The sequence below is a fragment of the Peromyscus leucopus genome, chromosome 16_21 (assembly GCF_004664715.2).
Source record: "Peromyscus leucopus breed LL Stock chromosome 16_21, UCI_PerLeu_2.1, whole genome shotgun sequence".
Lineage (NCBI taxonomy): Eukaryota > Metazoa > Chordata > Mammalia > Rodentia > Cricetidae > Peromyscus > Peromyscus leucopus.
Window position 1 is genome coordinate 27406392 of NC_051084.1, and position 21008 is coordinate 27427399.

Here is a 21008-nt window from a genome sequence, read left to right on the forward strand (position 1 = left end):
TGTCTCTAAAACTCTTCTGAAAGAGTGATGTTTTCAGATGTTACTTTACTATGATGACGTCACGGGCTGGCGTATCATTTTGGATTTCAAAATACAAGATACCAAATAAACAGAAGGAGTTCTCTCCAAGTCTAGCCAGCGGTGCTTGTATTCTGACAGTGTGCACTGGGGGTGGGATGCAGGGGTGTGGGGGGGAGTGGAGCACAGGGATGGGGGAGGGGTAGGAGGGAGCGCATGCGTCTTCCTTGTCACCCTCATTTTATTTATATTAATTCAACTTGGGAAAGTTGATAGCTTAGCATTTACCAAGGTTCCACCCTTCAGAGACGGCAGCGTCCAACGAGAGTTGGTGGCTGACATGCGCGCCTCTCGGCTGTCGGAGCAGAGCACTTACAGTAACCCCCCTTATCTTGTACTGAGACCGTATGACAATTATTCTCCATTTCTTTTCAGCGCCAAATCTTAAAGGCAGACCACGCAAAAAGAAAACATGTCCCCAGAGAAGAGATTCCTTCAGTGGCTCGAAGGACCCCAACAATAACTGTGATGGTAAAGCCATCAGCAAGGTACGGTCGGTCGTCATCGTCGTCATCTGTCAGCTGAGACTCCTCCTGCCTGATGTTTCTTTTTGATTTCTCCCTTTGACCTCTCCGATACCTGGTGTCTCAGTGGCCGTGTTCGATTCAGAATCGAACTGAACCTTTGGTGTTAGCAGCTTCTGGACCGGACACTTCCCTAGTGGCTAGGGGTGGGGAGAACCTGGTAGGAGGCAGGCATTTTGATTAGTCAACAGAATGACTTCCCACCTCCCGGTTTGGCTTGTTGGGTAAAGGACATGATTAAGCGCCCGCGTCACTGAGGCTGAGATTTCATACTAGATGACACAATGACATAGTTTACTCTGCTCGTATCAAAAATAGACCAGCCGAACCATCCTGTCCCTGAGTGTACACATCTAAATATGCTTCAGAGATTAACTGGAGAGGAAATTAGAAGTGGCTAGAATTAATCTTTCTGGTCATGTTTTTTTTTCTCCCAAAGTCACCTCTAATTCATATTAGAGTGACTTAGAGATACATGGAAAACTATTTATATGTATGCGTACACTCATAGAGGTGATCTTTCTGGATACAGAAGGAAAAGCTCTCCTTTAGCGAGACCTGTTGGCCCCTTTTGATGAATGAGCGTTCTTTGGAATCTTTGAAGTTCCTGAGGTATTTAGTCAAGTGTCACTTCATATGTTTAGACTTATCTTTTTGACTTTTTGAGCTTGGGTCACATTTCCTCATTCTGGCTCTTGGGTGTTTGTGTTTCATGTTGTCTCTCGGCCAAAGACCGTAAGAATTCATCTAGATCGGACTCAGAGATCAGATTGGAATTAGAGAAGCATTTCCAGATCTAAGTGCTCAAAGCCCAAAGTGTGGGGGCATGTTGAGTACGGGTGAAGGGTCTGACGTAGGAAAGAATGGGTTGAGTTTCATATTGCCTGCCTGCCGTGGGTTGTACTCTGTCCTCTACCCCCTTCCCAGTGTGTCAAAGTGAACTGTGGACTTTTACATTCCATAAATCTTATCTTCAAGTGTGACTCTTACCACAACGTTCTGAGGGCTCTTTGGTTAGGATTTTGTCATGCTCCCAAGATTTCAAAGAGTTTGTTATACTTTTTTTTTTTTAAAGCCAATCTACAGAAGTTTTTTTTTTTTTTTTTTTTTTTTTTTAATTTTTCTGGCTAAATACAAGCCTATCATTTTCTGACGTTGTCTATCCGCTACACATTTAACCTCTGCACGTGAACACACGTGGATGGATACCATGAAGGATAGCTTCTTGTGATCTGAGCATCTCTGCCCTGGAATCGTCTACCTAGGGTCTGGGTGTCTATGGCCTTGAATGATGGCGGCATAATGGATTTTTGCCCTGAAATGAAGCCTGAGAGTCCTGCAAGGTAATACAGATGGAGCAAGATCTTATGATGGTCAACATTCGACAGGGAAGGCAGCACCCATGCTGTGCTTCTTCTGGAATATTCTAAACCGGAGCCCGCCAGGATGAAGTGCTGATGACCCTTGTTATTTGGAATGACTGCTAATGTGTGGGAATTACAAAATTTATATGAGGACTCACAAAACAGAAAAATCAGACGGCTACTGAACACATGAACTGTGTTAAATGCTCACCGATTTGCTCTCTTTGTAAGGGATGACAGCCAAGCCTGGGTTCCCCTTCACCCAGCCCCCCCCACTAGTGCTGCCCCTGAAAATGGTCACCATGGGACAGACCATCCTTCTGACATCCATGTGCTGTGGTCATCTCCTGGGCACTGATGGAGGACCTTAGCTTCTCTTGGAGTCTTGGATTACAGTCTTGCCTGTCGGATACTTCACATGCGCCTGGAGAAAGCCACTAACTGGGGGAAATTAATTTTCAAGTGTAGCGAGTGTATCGGTTGACACCTGGCTGGAAAATCCTGCAAGAGTAACACACCATGCTCAAGACCGTGAGAGCCATTTGAAAAGGCATTCGGGTCTTAAAGTTGTCTTTTGCCATGAAACATTGCAGGAAGGGTGCTAAGTCTCTGACCATCTGCTTATTTCCGGAACCTGAACCGATATTCTACGTGATGGTGAACTGCTTGTGTGTATTTTCAAAAGTGCCTCAGACAGACCATTTCTAATTGTGGATAAGTTGCCAGCCTCCTGCAGCTCCACACAGCCGAACTTCCAGCATGGATGTACTGGTTTTTCTGGGGTCATGATGCCACCTTCAAAAAGTTCCACTCTCTCAGGTGTGAACGGAACAGCATCTTTGGAACACACTGTTTTTCCCCCCCGGGAGAGAGAATTATGTGGCTTTTTGAAGACATGTGTCTCATGAGGAGAAAAGACACCCAGCTCTAGGAGGGCATCGTGACTAAGATCAACTCTGATCCTGTCACTTGCTGGGGCCATTTGCAACATAAGATCCATGACCAAGGCTTGATCAACTGTGCTAGAGAAGTCTTCTGGCTTATACCTCTAGTGATAAGAACTCCAGTGATGGAAAGTAAACGCTGGTGTGTGTGTGTGTGTGTGTGTGTGTGTGTGTGTGTGTGTGTGTGTGTTAAGCGTTTTTTCTAAAGGGACTAGAGCGACGTGCCATACTCCCTAAGGTTCGTGTTGTCACGAATTTAGCGGCAAAGAATATTTATTTTGCACAGAGACGGTACTTTATATATGTAAAAGACCAACCTCACTATATCAAGTAAGATAATCTGGCCATTCTACCTGTGTGATCACTTGCATTCACTTTTTGTTATATTCGGCTAGTCTCCTCTGGCATTTTTCAGTTGGAGCATATGATGGATCTTCTTGCTCAATTAAGTTTACCAGATGTACACTCCTGTTCACATCTCACTAGACCAGGCTCTATCTCAGATAACCTATCCCCAGGGATTATCACTTATCACTATTCAACTTACCATCGCAAGAGCACTCTGAGGATAGCTAGGTCCTTGCTCGTAGTTACACCATCCATGCCCTGAGCCAAGATTTCTCTATTCGCGTGCTGAATTAAAATAAGAGAGCAGCTGTTAATAATAATCCAGTTCATTCTTAGGCTACGAATGTTAGTGATTAGCGCTCATTTAACTATGCGTGTTCCATGATGCAGCATGTCATTTGAGCAACTATGACATTCGAACGGCACCCGTTCTATTACTATTATGCGGATTTTTTCGGAGATCACATCAGAAAACCCCAGAGCTACCAATATGAGCGTGAGTTTCAGCACAGTGATATGTTGAGCACTCAGGAGTACACTAGCATGGATTCTAAGGGCAGTTTTGGTGCTTTAACGAGGGTCTATTACTCTTATCTTCAAAAGTAGCATGCTATACTGATTGTCTCTATAGCATCGTCTGGTTGTTCTGTGCACTTTGGAACAGTTGTTATTTTACATCAAGTGTACTCGGTTTCATCGATTCTAAATGACTTAGCAGAATTCTTTAGAGTAAATAGTGAGGAACATTGGAGAGAACGAAAAGAAATATAATACTTTATCCATTTTCGGAAGTTTCGTTACCAGAGAAACAAAAACTCGAGCATCATACACTGTATAGAAACTTAAACGATCTTTGCATCAATTGTAGTTGAGGAGATAGTATCCATAGAGATCTTCCCACGCAAGTGCACACGCCCACCATCTTTCCTAATTGTTATTTTGTCACATCGAAGTTGAACTCATTCTACTTTCCATCAGACTATGTGTTACTCACGATACTGATTTGCCTCGTAACTTTGTGCTAAGTGCATATCTTTTTTTCCCCCGTGTGTGAGTCAGTATGCTAAGAGGCACTCCAGTGTTTAATTTCTGCGACGTTTTGGTCCTCGGTAGCTTCTTTCCCTTTGAAGACAGGGAGGAGTGTGCTCATCTCCTCAGTCCGGTCCTCTTTAGGTACATTAGCTACGTGCGATCTGAGGAAATTTGAATAATCTCTACCATCGGTGCAAGCATTGTACAAAATTTTACCAGCCGGCTCCGTACCTTCTAATAGCAGAACCTACAGAGATCACCCCCTATATCCCCTCGAGTCAGTTAGAATTAGCTGATTGAAAGAGGTATTCTGCGTCTCAGATACTAGCCTAATGGAGATGATTGAATTGTCGTCAGAGTGAATATTTATTTCACTGTACAACATTGCTTTATAGCTTCTTACCAGTGACACTGTTTCAACCCACAGCTCCTGATTCTCTTCACTTATACCGCTTGTGTTTAGTGCGCAGACTAAAGGCAATTCGAAGGAGCGAAGGCGTCATGCTGGTAATTTCACTATGTCACTTGTATCAATGGCCAATCTTGCTTGCTTTAACCTTTTACCGATAGACCATGCCACTATCTTTTACAATCACACGATCAATTTTTCCCATCCAATTGGACCATGAATATCGGATGGATCGAGAGTTATCTGTTTGTCTTTGCCTAATGTGGAGAGAAGAATAGGTTTTCTCTAAGTTCTCAACGCATCTGGCTTCGTTTTTGCTGTAAGTTCTCTACAGATGGAGTGACCTGACACAGTAGCCCCCCGTGGTTCAATCACATAGCCCTAGGGTGATGTGAAGACCAAACCGCTTACAATGAGAGCTATAAAGGGTAAATTCCCCTGTACTATGGGATGTTTATTGGCTTGGTACATGTAGTACGTTACGTTCCAGGTATGATAGTATACAATTGAACAGACTTCTGAAGTGTATGTTTATAAGATTAATTATCGCACCATAGTAACTCTTGTGTATACGTATAGTGCATCAATTGATTGTAAGGAATCCCACAACTTTCAGAGGAGAATATATGCTAAGGTGCCCTCGGAAATATAAGATGTGATAAACCCCTCTCCTTTTCAAACTGAAAGTTGTTAATCTTTGACTGGACCACCCAGCTGGCGTTGAATGTCAGGCAGCATCTAACTAAATGTGTGGTCTTTGGCTCATTTTATATTGTAAAACGTTATTTGCCTTTACCTCCAATTCTTGTTGCGCTGGGAACGGCGTACAGTGGCCGGGTCCGGCATTGGTTGTATGATCCAAGATTAACAAAACGTGGACTTCATCGAGACATTGGATACGTCAAAGGATTGGTTTAAAGTGGAGAGAGATGTTTCACGTATGCGTTAATTACAATGTCTTGTTACCTAAGACTTTGGCTGTGAATAAGTAACACGATATGATTCTTCAATTTCCATACGAAACACATGTATTTATTAAATCGAAAGAAGAAAGATATTGAAAGTACATGAAGGAGCAGAGACATGAGAAAAGAACAAAAGATAGAAAGAAAAAGAAGGGAATGAAACTGTTAAGAGGAGAAGGACAAGTAAAAGATAGGAAATGTATAGATGCTCGAGGTTGTGGAAGAGATTCATATTGGCGTAACTCCTAGGACCTTTTTATTCTCAAGAAATGTAGTTACGCGATTCACTATCAGTCTTGTGATTCATAGTCGGTTCATGTTTTCAGCCCATGGGTAATGATACGGACGAAGGTCAAAAACTACAACTAACTTATCCGGAGGGCGTTTACCGCGCAGGAGGGAGGCAAGACACATAAAGAACAAATAGAAAATATAACCTAAAGGTGGGATGTGGCAATTCTCTGCCACGTGACTTATCAACCGCAGTGCACTCTGACAGTGTGAAAGAGGCTACGCTGACTAACACTTGAAATAAGCATAAAGACGATATGTTCTCTGAGCCGTAGGTGGCTTGTCTGACAAGGACCGCAGATACGTAGAGTCAACATATCTAACGTAGACTAACATCACACAAGGCAATTCGATTTTGTTATGTACTCATACTCATCCACTCACGGAAGAGAATACCGAGATTGAGATAAGCGACCTTTACATGTGCGAAGTCAGTACCATACACGAGTGCGGAGGAATTTGCGACTGGTGGGACAGTCGTGTATGCTTCATTCTTCAAAAAACGAAGACACCCTGATAGTTAATGCCCGTGTTTAGATAAGACTTTCTACTGGGAAATCTAAATAAGCGTCGAGTTTTTTATATACTGATGTACTCTTTCATAGAGACTCTGCAATATGATATTATAGCAGACTAGATAATTAAAAGGTTTTCAGAGAATCCGCTATCAGTTTAACTAACACACGTGAGTTCGAAGTGAAGCGACGTAGTGTCTACTGGCTGTACCAAGACGAGTGTCGCCATAAGAATGATGACGAGGGTCACAAGGGGATAGACTGTTGGTGCACACATTTTAGTACCGCAGAGCACGTACGTGGGGGTTGCAGTATGCGTCCTACGGTGTGCTGATCTCTAATTGTGTGTGATTAGCTAATCAGAGGACAAAGAATGTATTCTCTTTTGCTTAACAGCAATCCGTAGGATTGTTTCAGCAATGTTTGAGCATGTTCTATAATGTCATTCACAACGCTAAGGCACTGCATGACAAATAGGAACTGAACTCTTGATTTGATTTGTTTATAAAAATAATATATGTTACCAATAAACCATGGAAGTCATCAAAGATTGACTCTTGTGGCACTCTTCTCACGTAAATCATTTTGTCAGAGGATATGCACACAAAAAGTGCAGGAATAGTAATCTATAGGGAAGAAAACTAAGTTCGTTCACTATGAGACACTAATCTAATCGGGTTAGAAGACCACACTAAAACTTATGTTTTATCCATGTCTTATTTTCAACAAGGCCGCTTTCAAAGAGCCATAATGCCTGACAAGCTCTCTCTTCTCTCCAGTCGCCCACATGTGGGATTTCAGTTATTTTAATGCGACGAGTCTTTTTTTATGCAGCAACAGATCTGAAGATTTAATTATATTAACAGTTATCTGCTTTAGCGTCTCACTAGAAGGCATGCATCATGAGCATGAGCGACAATTATAAGCAAAAGACCTCTATCCTGTATCGTGATGAGGTATGTAGTGATTCTCCTTTAATAAATAATACAGGACCCTTTATCAGTGACTTGGTGGCTAGACATGGCGAATGTTGTTCTTGTCTAGGCCAAGAGTCCTCGATGCACGCCCAGTGTTGAATACTCAATGGTGTCACATATTTTTTAGTTCACACACTGTTACTCCGGTAACATTGGCCCTCTGAATGTATGCATAGGGTGAAGATAAGTAAAGAATAAATAGTTGTGAAATTGCTACACCTACTTTCTCCCATATCTCAGGAGTAGGGCACACTGGTTTTTTGTAAATCCTATGCGTAGAGTGTCATTTGCTGAGACCTTGTGGATAAATTACTCTCACCTCTCTTCTAACAACTCAGTTAGAAGTCATTTCACTCTCTCTGAGCAACCTCTGTAGACCCGTCATCGGAGCTTCTAAAGAACCGGATCCAAGTGTCGTGGCTGTGGTTAGAACCAATACATTGGCCCGTGGAGGAGAGCAGGATGCTGGGGAAATATTTTCTTACGTTCTTAGTCCAAGTTTCCTCAAAGCCTTCCTGTGGTGGAATTTGGCTAGAGTCAAGAGAGCGAACTCATCGGGGATAGCATCCTGTCTCCATTCTCGACTGTGTCTTGTCTAATTGCGACGGGAGCTCAGGAGCAGGAGCGACGCTAATACACTTGGTTCTACTTAGTTAGGTGATATTAGTAGCTCAAAAGTGTTGCCCGCCTCACCTACTATCCTTATACTTGGGCGAACGTATGACATCCTTTTCAACCTTGAGTGTTATTGTATCTTTTATCTTGATGGTTTAGAACATTCATTGTCATCTAAATTATTTTAACGACTGGTCTTTTAAGGAATGTGATGACTCCGGAAAACAGGTATAAATATAGTCGTGAGAGACCAATCACACCTCAAGAGATACAACACAGGACGTGCACACTTTAGAGGATTGAATGAGAGGTGCAACAGTGTTGTAGAGTCTCTTCCTTACATTTGTGCGGTTCTATGTGAAATGCCGGCTTTTAAAAGAATACTAGAGATTCTGTGTCTCTCCCTTCTCTGTTTCTATTATATAGAGTCATATTCGCCCAGGATACACAGGTTGGCAATTATCATGAAGTCAAGGTTGTTCATGCCAGTGGAATATCAGACGAGGGCTCAACCCTTCCTTGGAGTGAGATCTATTAATTGTATTCAAAAAGAAAGAGGCGAAATCGGAATTACAGTCAACCTTCTCCAAGATGGGGTCATGCGAGCCCTAGATATTCTAGGACTCATTGACAACGAATATTTAGCGATGTTCCAGAATTACACACGAGTCAAGATTGCTGGCCACAGCTTAGACCCAGCTGCTCAGGCACTCCTATGGAGATCTGGTATCATCTTCAATAGAAAAGCCTTTATTGACAATATTTCAGTCCCACCTGTAATTCATCTTGCAGACAGCCAATCCATATAGACGTCTCTGAGTACTTGTATCCTATATCAAGGCCAGCAGCGCACTAAAGCCACCAGGTTTTACCAGATGGCCCTTACAGAACTTCCTCATACCATGATAATTATAGTCGGACACGAAGGGAATAGCCACGGGCTGGGCTGTGTAGTGATTGAATGTGCTTGGTGTCTCCCGATTCGCTATTGTCGGATCTACTTAAAACCGCGAGTTGAATATATCCCCCATCACGGGCTGAGAAGCTTTCTCTTGAGTATGTGTTCTGTTACAGGTGCCTTTCTCCAAACAAGCTACGGACATCTTGATACTTGGGTACTGCTAACTGAATTACATTATAATTAAATTCTTCACAGAATGTTTGTGAAACGGTAGAAGCCCTCCCTGAGGCTAGCTCAGCCCTTGCAACTCACATGCACAATAAGTGCAAAAGAAATTACTGAGCAGTGAACACTTTGTTCTAAACAGCATCATATATGCAAGAGAAAAGCACACAAAAACATACGTTGCATTGGAGACAATTGCATTAGGTTGAGGAGCGAGAAGAACCCAAAAGCTTCTGTTAGATGGGGCAGCTTTTATTCTACACTGACATTGAAAGAATGAACAAACGCCCCATGAGCAGCGAATTCCTCCTAACTCTGTGGTTTCTTTCAATCTCATGTGCAGTAATAGTTGATCAACTTGTTTATTAAATTGTCAGTGGCTCTTTCATGAAAGATAAGATTGTTATAAGTTTTGACTTTCTCAGCTAAGCGATTTCTCTCTTTTCGCAAAATATATAGCTAGGACATGTGGGGCTTCCTGAGCTACAGACTGTGACGCTCAAGGAACACCCGGATGGGAGGGTGTAGTAGAATTTTTTTTCTTTTGGACTAGTGATTATGTTGAAACCCTAATCTAGTCAGGGTGTTTTCTGTTTATAGTAGATCCACAAATTGTCCAAGCCAAGAATTTTCTCCCTGCCCCTTTCCGGTTCATTGTTGCCTTGTGGGACAATTGCAGAGATATTTATAGGCAGGAGTCCGAGGATGCTGACTGGAAATAGACGTGTTGGAAGCTCCTAGTTTTCTGTTTTGTCAATCTGGAGTGTCTGTAACTCCTTTCTTATGAGATAATGATGATGATGTAGCCTTATCAGGCCCAGATGTTGCCTGTTCGGAGACAGCTTCTGAGAGGAAGACATTTAAAAGTGGACAAAACAGCCACAAAGAAAAAAACATTCCCTTAGTCTTACACTTGTGATTTTTGTTTTGTTTTGTTGTTTTTGTTTTGTTTTTAAAATCTGAATTCACAGCAAACATGAAATCAACCCACTTGAAGGGAAGTCACAGTTTGGAGCAACTTTGAGCTTACTATGCATCTAGGTGCTTTTGTGTGTACAAGTGAGGAAACTCATAGCTTGAGCAGAATTCCATTGAAAAAGAGAAGAAAATCCAGATCCTGCCCCCAAGTTCACAGCCAAATGTGTCTCTTGCTCTGTCTGGATTTACTGGTGCACAAAGCCATGAGCCCCTCTGGCTTGAAATAGTATTTTCTCCAAATGCATCTCCCTAGATTAAAACCATGTGTCATTCTGATGAAGACCGTCAAACCTGTATGTTTTACATAACAATTTACATAGCTAATAGCAATTGGCACTGATTGCAAGAGAACACTCGCAGCCATTATAAACTTATATAACGACAGATGATTACAATGTCTGAAAACTGGCTGCTTGAAATAGAAGTAAAATCAATGTTCTGTGAAGAGCTCTGTCCCATTATCAACAATTCCGAGGAGAGCAAGGCCGAGGCAGGGCTCTTGATAGCCTTGAAACGGTACAAGGTTCAGTGTGGCTTCACAAACATGTTGTGTCCAGGAGCTGTTTTCTGTTTGATCCCCATTTTGTTCATTCCCCTGACCAAATGATTACTTAAAGTCCAGTATTCTCAGATTCCAAGGTATCTGGTACAAAATGAACAAACAAATATCTCAGTCCTATTTGAGCAGCCCTGCTTGGCAGCATAAACATGCAAACTCTAATCACAGGATTTGTTAAGAAAAAAGATACATTTTTTCCCTTAGCATCACATAATTAGGGAGCTCAGTGGGCAACCCAGTCTCTCTGTGAACAATAGTCTTCCCTTACTGTATTACTCATGCCTTGGCATGTGACCTACGTGCCAGCCACATACGTGTTGGCAAAACTACAGCATGATCCTTTAATCGTGCTATCAAACAGTCTAAGAAGGTAATCGTGTATAAAACTGGCTGTTTATTGATCCCAGAGAAGTCTTATCTGAAGGAGGCATTACCATCAAGGGTTTCTTTCTGAGAACTGAGCAAGACTCACCCAGTTCTGAATTCCCACCCGTTCCCGAAGGTCCTTCCAATGTATTCTCTTCCTTTGTGGATGATAGTACAAACAAAATTATGCTGTTTGTCCTTAAAGTTCAACTGTCTCTGTGGTCTTGTAACCATCTCTCAAGAAATACTTTTAAGTATTAAGTGTAGTAGATCCTGTAATGTCAAGTGCCCCTTGGGTGAATTGCTTCCTAGAAATTTAGGTCTCTGGGGTACAGCTGATATTTTTTTTTCTTTCTCTTTCTCATTGAAAAACAAAACAAAATGTTTGAATTGACATTTCTTGGAAGTGTGTTAATGCAATGCTTATCTAAATACTTATTGTCCCTCTAACAGTTAACCTTTGGACTATGTTTCAAGCTGCTCAAAAACTTGGAGGATATGAAACAGTAAGTGTTTAAGCAACTTAAATGAAATAATTTCACCATCTGACCCCCCTCTACCCCTGCCCCCTGTCCTTGGCCAAAATGGAGGAAACTCAAAAGCAAGCCATCATTGGCTGCCTGTCCCAGTGGCTCTTACACTTTGGGGGGTTTATTGGGCCAGTTCTGGAAATGGTCCCAATTAGTTCCAGGTTTGGCAAAACTGTAAACTTGTCGTAGAAACTACAAGTGGAAAACATATGTAACTCTCCCCTGTCAGGGAAATTAGTTGGGTCTGTAATTTTTTCCCATGTTGAGAAAGGGCTATTATTGTACAACAAGCCAAGATTGCATAAAAGAAATCTCCCTTGGCAACCTACCTGACATCTGTTCATGTCTAATATGGGAAATGTATTAAAGGCTTTCAGAAGTAATCAGGATTGGCCATTAAGGAATAGAATACAGCAGAGCCTCCTCTCATTCTAGGGCAAAAAAGCTTTATTAGACAAGGGTCACTGCTACATAAACAGGAAGTTATCAAATTTATTCAGAACAGGCTCTGACGTTCTTTATCAGCTAATTCTAACTGACAGGAATGGGTTATTTTTAGCCCACGGGAAAATTTGATGGCCATGGATTCTTACAGCGTGTATTTCTGAGCCAATAAAATGTTAGAGAGACAAACTGAGAGATTAAGATCTTGAAATACAGGGGGAAAAAAAGATCTGCATTAACGTAGCACAGAGAGACGACATCTGTAATAAAATTAATTGACATAGGAAGATGGCGTCACTGGGAAGGTTTTCTCTCCCACACAATGATCAGATTAAGTCATATGGTTCCTTTGGCAATTGAGTGGGAAATTATTTCTTTTCTTCCCTTAAGAAGTAATCTGAGAGAACTCTGTACTGCAGTAAAATGACAGCAACAGACACAAAGTCAAGAAAATAAGATTTATTTTACCCCAAACTCCCAAACCAGTGGTTCTTGCCATAGAATGCATATTGTTTCTCAAACTAATAGAACGGTTCGATGTCAGAGTCTGGGCACAGGAAAGCACAAGAAGAGCTATTTGAGTCAGATAATCCAGTATTTACCATAGAGATATCTGCTAGGAATTCTGACATTTTAAGTGTCTGATGTGAGTATGTGGAATTATACACTGCTTAGTGTATGGGAGTGTATATGTTTGTAAAGAAATCTAGCATGTGAACACACATAAAATATGCATTTTGTAGATGCAAGTTTACTTGAAAGATGTGTTTTATAAAAGTAGCCTGTGCAAAAATAAATATTCTTGGCTAAATCTGCTAAAGGATTAGGAGTTGGACGCCTTGCCACAGTTACAGCTCATGGTTCTGCAAAATCTTGAGCTAATTATAGCTCTCCTCTGTGCAAAAAGATGAAAACTTAAGTCTCCTAGGCTCAGGAGTCACCTTCTCCAGCTAGTCTTGTAAGCTGATCTTTCAACATGAAGAATATGAGGCTGCACTTTTATGAACTGTGACCGTGGTTGGTTACATGATATTTGCTCAATATTATGAAATGTCATTTTCAAACTCTGGAGCTTCATGCCATGAGCAGATTTCACAGAATTGGTGTTTCGTGTTTTTGTATCTTCTGTGTCTTTACAAGACACCAAGTTGGTGTAGAACATACAGAAGAAACTTCTGATAAATTTGGGGGCATTTGCAGTACTTCTGGATGAATAGAATTTATTCTTTTATTGAATGAATGTTTGAATGAATGACTGTAAATCAGCAAATCACCTGAGCATTTATTACTGGCCACCTTATGCATAAGAGATATATTAGAAAACTTGGGAGAAAGGGAAGATCTAATCTAGCCATCCAGATCCTTAAAGTACTTACATTCAAGAGCATCAGTCATTACATTATGAGTATTCAAAACACCATTGCCCTCAAGAAACAAAGAGCTTTTCCCTGCAGAAACAAGAGAAGGAGCTTTCATGGCTCAGATGTGCTGAGATGCTCTGCAGATAGGTGTGTTAGATTCAGGGTGTCCTGAGATGATCTGGAGATGCAGGTGATAGTTTGGATCCAGCTACAAATGATCATGGCTTTCCTTAGGGAGAACATCTCAATATGGAGGTAGAGTAAACTCCAGTATGGAGAGTTCAGGCAATTCAGAGTGACTAGTGACTGGGACAAGGGGCTGAGAAGAGGATTCTGGATGGATGAAGGCAAGAAAAGGAGGCCAGGAGAGAAAGGGCCTTGGATGCTGTGACTGGGGATTGTTGAGTTGGCTGTGGAAAGGAGCAAGCATAAAAGATGTCATCCCACCTTCTCTCTCTGGCACTGTGAAAAGTACCTTCTGCATGGGAAATCTGTACCAATGACAAGTGGGTAAGGAGTGTGGACTCTTTCTTCCATTTCGTCTCAACTGCCTTCAGCTCAATCCTTATGTCCAAGTAGCGTGTGTAGGAGATGCATGTTGTGGAGGAAATATGGAGGACTTGGTTGGAATCTTCTCTCCCTCTACTTATGAACAGAATTTTTAAAGAAATTCCCTCCCTTCCCTCCTTTCCCTCCCTTCCCTCACTTCCTTCCTCCCTCTTTCCTTTCCTTTCTCCCTTCCTCCTCCCTCCCTCCCTCCCTCTTTCTATCCCTCCCTTCTTCCCTCCTTCTCTTCCTAGCTCCCTGCTTCTGGCTTCCTTTGGCCCCTGTGGGCACTTAGCTTTGTCTCTACCATCCTACAGCTAAGCGTTGGCCGCTCCTAGCTACACAACATATTCCCCACCCCCACCCTCACCCCCACCCCCATCCCCACCCTCCACCCCTCCGGAGAATTTTTACTGATGAAACTTAGAAGTTCAGGGAGGATTTAGTTTGGCACTCTAGAGCATTCTAGAATGTTAGTCTTCCCTCAAGAACAGCACAGCGTTTCTGATAAGTATTTTCTTTTCATTCTGGGGAAAAGTTCCTGTAAATCTGAATGCAGCTTAGGGCCATTTCCATTTTGAGTCAAGGCAATTGTAGCACCGGGACAGATTAATCCTTTTCCTGACTTGACCTTTGCATGGAAAAGGATCCTTGCACCATTCCAGTTCAGGTCCCCAGTTATGTAAACAAGGAAACTAAGTCACAGGGGTCCTAGTACAAGGAGTCTTGTGAGGCCATCATGATGGTCTTCAGCTTCTGGCTTGCTGGCAATCCCCATCACGGTTAGCTATGCCTCCATAGTAGTGTAGGTAAGAGGAAAGAGAATTATAAATTGCCGTCTCTTGTGCCTTCCATTCCTGAAAGTTTCTCATATGTGTAGAATATTTTCTTCGGATTAGGAGTGATGGGGAGGGGGCATCTGTCTAATGACCTTGCTTTTGTTGACCTCATCTTTCAGCCCATACCAGGTGTACTACTGTTCCCAGTGGCATTTGGCTTCAGCTGTGTCCTCTATCCAACTCAAATATCAAAGATTAGAAATTACAGCCATTCATTCAAACATTCATTCAGTAAAAGAATGAATTTCTCATTTGTTTGTTTGTTTGTTTGCCTGAGTGATGGCTCATGAATGCAGGCAAATACTATATCACTGAGATACATCCCTAGCTCCTCCAAGTTATTACCCTATATACATGTCCAAATACTAAAGTTTCCTAGTAACAAACCAGTTACAACCTGAGATTATGTCTGGTTCTTGAGAGAAAAATAAATGTAAGAATTCAGGAGAAAGGTTTAAAAAATCTAGGTAATATAAATACTCAGGGCCAGGACACTTCAAGTGTAAAATTTGTAGATGTGTTACTATGTACCTGGATAAAGCCAGCTCTCTGGATCTCACTGGTTGTGAACAAGACCACCTTCGTTGGCTTGTTTTCAATTGTGGCTACAAACTATTCCAAAACTTCTAGTTTGAATTTTTGCATTATAGATTATTTCATTTCAGTTCTTCACAATCCTCCAATTGAAATTTTTTTTTAAAAGTGGAACAGGAGTTTCATTTTAAGTCTGTAGTGTTGACTGATGACTACACAGGTCTCTCAGCTTCTTCTGCCTTTACTGGAAATCTATGAAGTGTCTCTCGACTTTTAGGTTTAGAGATCATAAATGTATCTAACAGATCGGAGTCCCTGAAACAGTGCATCCCAAGTGTTTTGAATGGTTGCTCGTAATGGCTCGTGTGTTTTGATTGGTTACTAGTCATGGCTCGCTTGTTTTGATTGGTTGCTAGCAATGGCTTGTTCTTTGCTGACCTCTAGCCACCTTTTACTGCCAGATATGTTAGACATAGAGCTCCCCAGAAGAGGCAGAAAGGGATAGAGCTTTGCCCCTGAGCTAGGGTCCTTCTTGTGTCTGGGGAAACAGTTACCACTGGGGCAGTATTTGAAATGTGAGGTAGCACGTCAACTTTGTTAAGATGATCTCACCATGACTGACCACGTGGCAGAAAGCCCAGAGCAGTATTCTGAGAGGCAGTAGTATTACCACAATGGGTGTTGAGGGACTCTTACCCCAGAACAGAAGGCAGAGCCAGCAGAGGAGTGCTCCCCAGCTCCATCTCTTCCCACCAGCAAGGCAGCGCCATGATGTTTTCATCTATGACAAGTCGCTTGTCTTCCTGCTGGATTATGCTTTGACATCAGATTCTGGCTCTGACATCAGATTCTGGCTCTGACATCAATTTGAAGATATCCTCTGACTCTAAGCCTAGTATTCTGGACATACAAAGCCTTGGGCTTTACTTCAGAATTGTCCAGGCCAAAGATGATGTCATGTCATTTTGAGCGGCTTCAGTTCCTGGAGTACTACCAGGAATTTAAAAAAAAAGTCATCCTCCTTGAATACAGCCTGCCCTCAAGGTGTCCAGACAAAGCTCGGTGCAAGCATGCGATTCCCTTGACTTGGTACTGATTCCCATTCTTAAGCCACTGGGAAAACGCAAGTCCACAAAAGCTTCTGATTCTGTCTTCTTCACTAGCCCCCCAGATGCCAGCTTGGTTTCATCCTTTTGACCTAAAGGTAGAGAAATGAAAGAATTCCAAGGATCTGTGCTTTAAAGCGTGACTATTCTAAAGTGTGTGTGTGTGTGTGTGTGTGTGTGTGTGTGTGTGTGTGTGTGTGTGTGTGTGATTGTATGGGTACATTTCTCTGTGTGTGTGTGTAATTATGTGAGTAAATATCTGTGTGTGTGTCTGTGCATGCACGTGTGTGTAAAACAATTTAGATGTCAATCTTCAGATGCCTCCCACCTTTTTTTCAATGAGAATATCTTTGATTTACTCTTTCACAATCTAATGCATGTAAACAGTATATTTGATGTATCCACCCCCAGCTCCCCATTTCCACTTCCTGCAGGCACCCCCTTCATGTCTTCGTGTGTGTGTGTGTGTGTGTGTGTGTGTGTGTGTGTGTGTGTGTGTGTGTATGTGAGTATTCTTTTGGTTTTTTGTTTGCTTTGTTTTGTTGGTAGTGGATTTTGTTTTGTAACTCACTGAATCCAATAAGCATCTCCTGGAATGTTGACTGAGCTCGTTGGCTTCATCCTCCATAGGTCTTGTGCAGGAACCAGAGCTGGTGTGAGATCATGAATGAATGAAGTGACCATATCATGTCCAGATGACAGACTGCTTGTCACTGTTGCATTTTTTTTGGGGGGGGGCGCAGGGGCAAGGGAGTTCTTATGGTGGGTTGTTTTATTTTTGAGACACTGTTTCTCGCTGGCCTTGGTATTACCAAGTAGCTTAGACTGGCTGGCCAGTGAGCACCCCTACCCCCGGATCCACCCATCTCTACCTCCCCAGGGCTGGAGTTAGAAGAATGAGCTTCCGCCTGTGGCTTTTCCCCTGGACCTTCTAGAGGAGGGTCTTGGGTCCTCATGCTTAGGAGCAAGTATTTTCCTGACTGAGCTATGTCTCCGTACTCCCTCCCCAAATATTCTTGAAACAGCAGGATAGTTTCCTCAATAAAACCGAGGAAGGGAGGGATAGGTCCCTTTCCTCCCATTAGCCCTGGTTTCCCAGACCAATGGCCACACAGAGAACTCGTAAGATGGCGTCTGGGTTCTAAAGGTTACTTCGGAAACCCATAGGTGACAGCCATGAATTTTTGCTGAATTGAATGGGTGTGGTGGTGTCCTTTCCAGCGTCCCTTGGGTTGTACCTACACTGGAGAAAGAAGTGATTCTCAGCCGTCTTCAGAGTGAGGTGGTCACGTGTATCCAGATTGCTTCTTGCACTGGGATGTAGCCTGCTCAGTTTACTATCTTCTGTGGTAGGAACCCTGAAAGCCTTATCGCCCCTGATCTCAGCTGCCCTCTGTTCTCCTCCCCATTTCCACCTCCCATCACTTTCTATACCCAATGCTGTCCTATAATGGGAGGCAGTGGAGGTAGATGGCCATGTCCCCGAATCCCCAGCACCTTAAATGAGTTCCTGGGAGTGACAGGGAAATACAACCCAAGAAAAAAAACGACTCAGTAGTGAGAATAGCGTAGTCCCTCTGTTCTATCTGGAGAAAGACAACGGAGTCAATACAGAGAGCACCATTTAATTTCGGAACATAAGAGAGTGGAAAATCAGAAAGCACTGTTAACGTCACCCTTGGATTCTTGCTGGCCCAAACCCAGAGGCTGAGGGCTCAAGAAGGCCTTCATCCCCAGCATGCGCTGTTTCTCAGACCATTCTGATAACAGTACAAAGATGTAAATTGCGTGAGTAAATGTAGTGTGTGTGTGTGATTGTGTGAGTATATTTCTCTGTGTGTGTGTGTAAAATTGTGTGAGTAAATATCTGTGTGTGTGTCTGTGTGCATGCACATGTGTGTAAAACAGTTTACACTTGGTACCAGAACACAACTGTATGGATCTGGGTTTACTACTCCTGTGCTGGGTAACTTCAGACAATCGGTGCATCCTTCCCAAATCTCAGTCCCTTTACCTATGCTTGAGACCCCAACACCTGTCTCATGAGATACGGGAAGAGCCAATCGAAGCGCACACTGTTTGTCATCAACTGTAGAACACAGTGTGTGCCAGTGAGCAGGGCGGGAACTGCTTTTGATGTGACGACAGGGATACATTGAGGCTGTTACTAGGGTCCCAGGTGTACTCTGTGCACTCCCCTCGTGTAAATGAGGGCCTTGGTACCAGGCACTTTTGAGGAAAGGGATTGTGCCCTTTTTTGGTGGTGAGGGTGGGAATTGATAGCCTAAGAATAGATCAGCCCAAGACTGTACCGTTTATAAACCGGATGGTGATTGCCGTTATACATGTAATAATTACTGTGTTTGGGGTGTCATGAGCGGAGTTGGACTCTAAACCAGACAGAGGTTTACAAGGACTTTACATCATTGTCCCTGCTGGTGTGTGTAACAGGTGGCCCTGTATGGTGAAGTGAAATGACTAAGACAACTTCATGAGAAACTAACTGAACAGTGTGAGACTTCACATTGTCTGGAGGCCTTACTTAGGCCTATAGCAGACTTTAAGGAAAAAAGGGGATTTCTTTTATTTAAAAATGGCAAAGATGCCATTTTGCTATCATCCCCTCTTCCTTAGGTTTGAACTGATAGCACAACATACATTGTAGACTGAGGATTTCCTCCAGGGTTCATGCTTCCTTCATGAACGCCACTGACAGCGGTATTTTTCAGAAGGAGGTCTTCTGCCCTGTTTGTGTTAAAGCCCCCTGGCACCTTCCCATGCCCTGTCCTCTACACATCCAACAGCAGCCTCTTCGCTAAACCCTGGTTAGAAATGTCCACATGGACTGTGGAGCTTGTCCTGCCCTCCTGCTTTCCAAGGAACACTAGGCATGCCTAGTGTGGGAGGGAAGCTCTGCCGTTTCCTCCCCAAACAACCAATAGCCAGCTGGTGCGTCTGTTATTTTGCAATACCCTAATCTATGTACAAAAGTAAAATTTAAGAACAAAAATAGAAGAAGACCATGCTGTACAGGGCAGGATATTGTTTGCTGTGTCATTTTTACTCACCCAACTCAATAGTGTACACAGTGGACATTTCAACTTCGGAATATGTTCATTTCCGTGGGATTCGATTAATATCCCACTTTCCTGCTCCATGTGAATAAAAACAGATTTGATAGGTACGCCTCCAGATTCAGGCTTTGTTTTGGTGGTGGGCAGAAGCGAAGATGGCTGTAAATTCTTCTACCTATCTGATCACTTTTATTAATCTATATGGTCATTTTATTAGTGTTTTTGTTTTTAAGCTGGAAGCACATTGTATGATTCAAAGAAAGAGACATGAGCATGTTTGATGAAACAATATTTTCTTTAAGGAGTGTGGCTGGCCACCCACATCCATCCACCAGCTTCAGGCTGTCAGTGTCTACTGCGATCCTTTCAAGCTGCTGAACTGGCATCCAGGGCAGTTGAAGTGGGACTTTATTTTGCACTATATCACATAGCATAAAGGGATAGGGCGTGTGTTTGGGACCTTGGGAGCAGACAGCCGTATGAATAGCTGGGGGTGGGTGTGCCTTAGATGAAGTTAGCAAAGCAAACAACACCAAAGTCGGAAGCCTCCCCCCCCCTTTTTTTTTTTTTACTGTTAAGTAAGAGACCTTGTTTGAAAGTCATTATTTCCCCTTTAAACTCACTGGAGCCTCTGTTTCGGGATGTCCAGAGCAGTCTGTTCTCTTCTGAATGTTGCCTATCTATGAGCCTGGTGCTCCGGCTCTCTCATGATGCTAGATTGAATCTCTCATTACCATCTTTTCAGATAACAGCCCGCCGTCAGTGGAAACATATTTATGACGAGTTAGGTGGTAACCCCGGGAGCACCAGCGCGGCTACCTGTACTCGAAGACACTACGAACGGTAAGAGCCGTCTCCGGCAAAAAAAAAAAAAAAAATCCTTTCTTAATTAAAACTGTGTTAATTAGAAGACGACTCCGGACAAAGACAAGATAGAGGAAATCTAAAGGACCTTTGGGAAGACAGAAAATACCTCCCCCCACCGCCCCCCACACCCCGGCATTCTCCTTTACATGGCATGTTCTCTGGTTACCCAGACTAAAATTAGATGTGCCTTTACTTAGGTTTTGTCTTGTGGCCACCTGTCTGGCAATGCCCTTCCCCCAGCAAGTGGGGATTGCTAGGGATGTTCTCAGGAGTCTCGTTTACCATGAGATCTTTTGCCTACTGGAAAACAAAGATGGGAAATGTTACCATGAGGTCCATGTGTGACTGAGCACTGGAGAGTAGGTATTCCTCAGCACAACAGTACTGCCTGGGAGAATGTCCGTGTGTTTTTCTTTTCCATGACTTTGTTATAATTTTTTTTTTTCACTTAAAGGTATGCTTTCTTTTATTAAGGAAATTTCAAACCCAATTCTGCGTGGGTTGGCTTTCTCAGAATCTCTGACTGTTTCAGAAAAATACTGATAATATGACCAAGAAAGAATACAACAGAGCCTCTGGGGACGGTTCTGTGGATAGGAGTCCTGTCCCGTCTGTC

The 21008-nt window shown here is 42.8% G+C and overlaps 1 protein-coding gene across 1 annotated transcript in view; it reads left to right on the forward strand.

The window, feature by feature from the left end:
* The window catches only part of Arid5b (AT-rich interaction domain 5B), a 180707-nt gene that overhangs the window by 134139 nt on the left and 25560 nt on the right, over window positions 1-21008 (forward strand). Inside the window, exons 5-7 of the mRNA XM_028877205.2 lie at window positions 454-629; window positions 11544-11597; window positions 20271-20368. Coding sequence (XP_028733038.1) covers window positions 454-629; window positions 11544-11597; window positions 20271-20368 — 328 coding nt within the window. The remainder of the gene's footprint in view (window positions 1-453; window positions 630-11543; window positions 11598-20270; window positions 20369-21008) is intronic.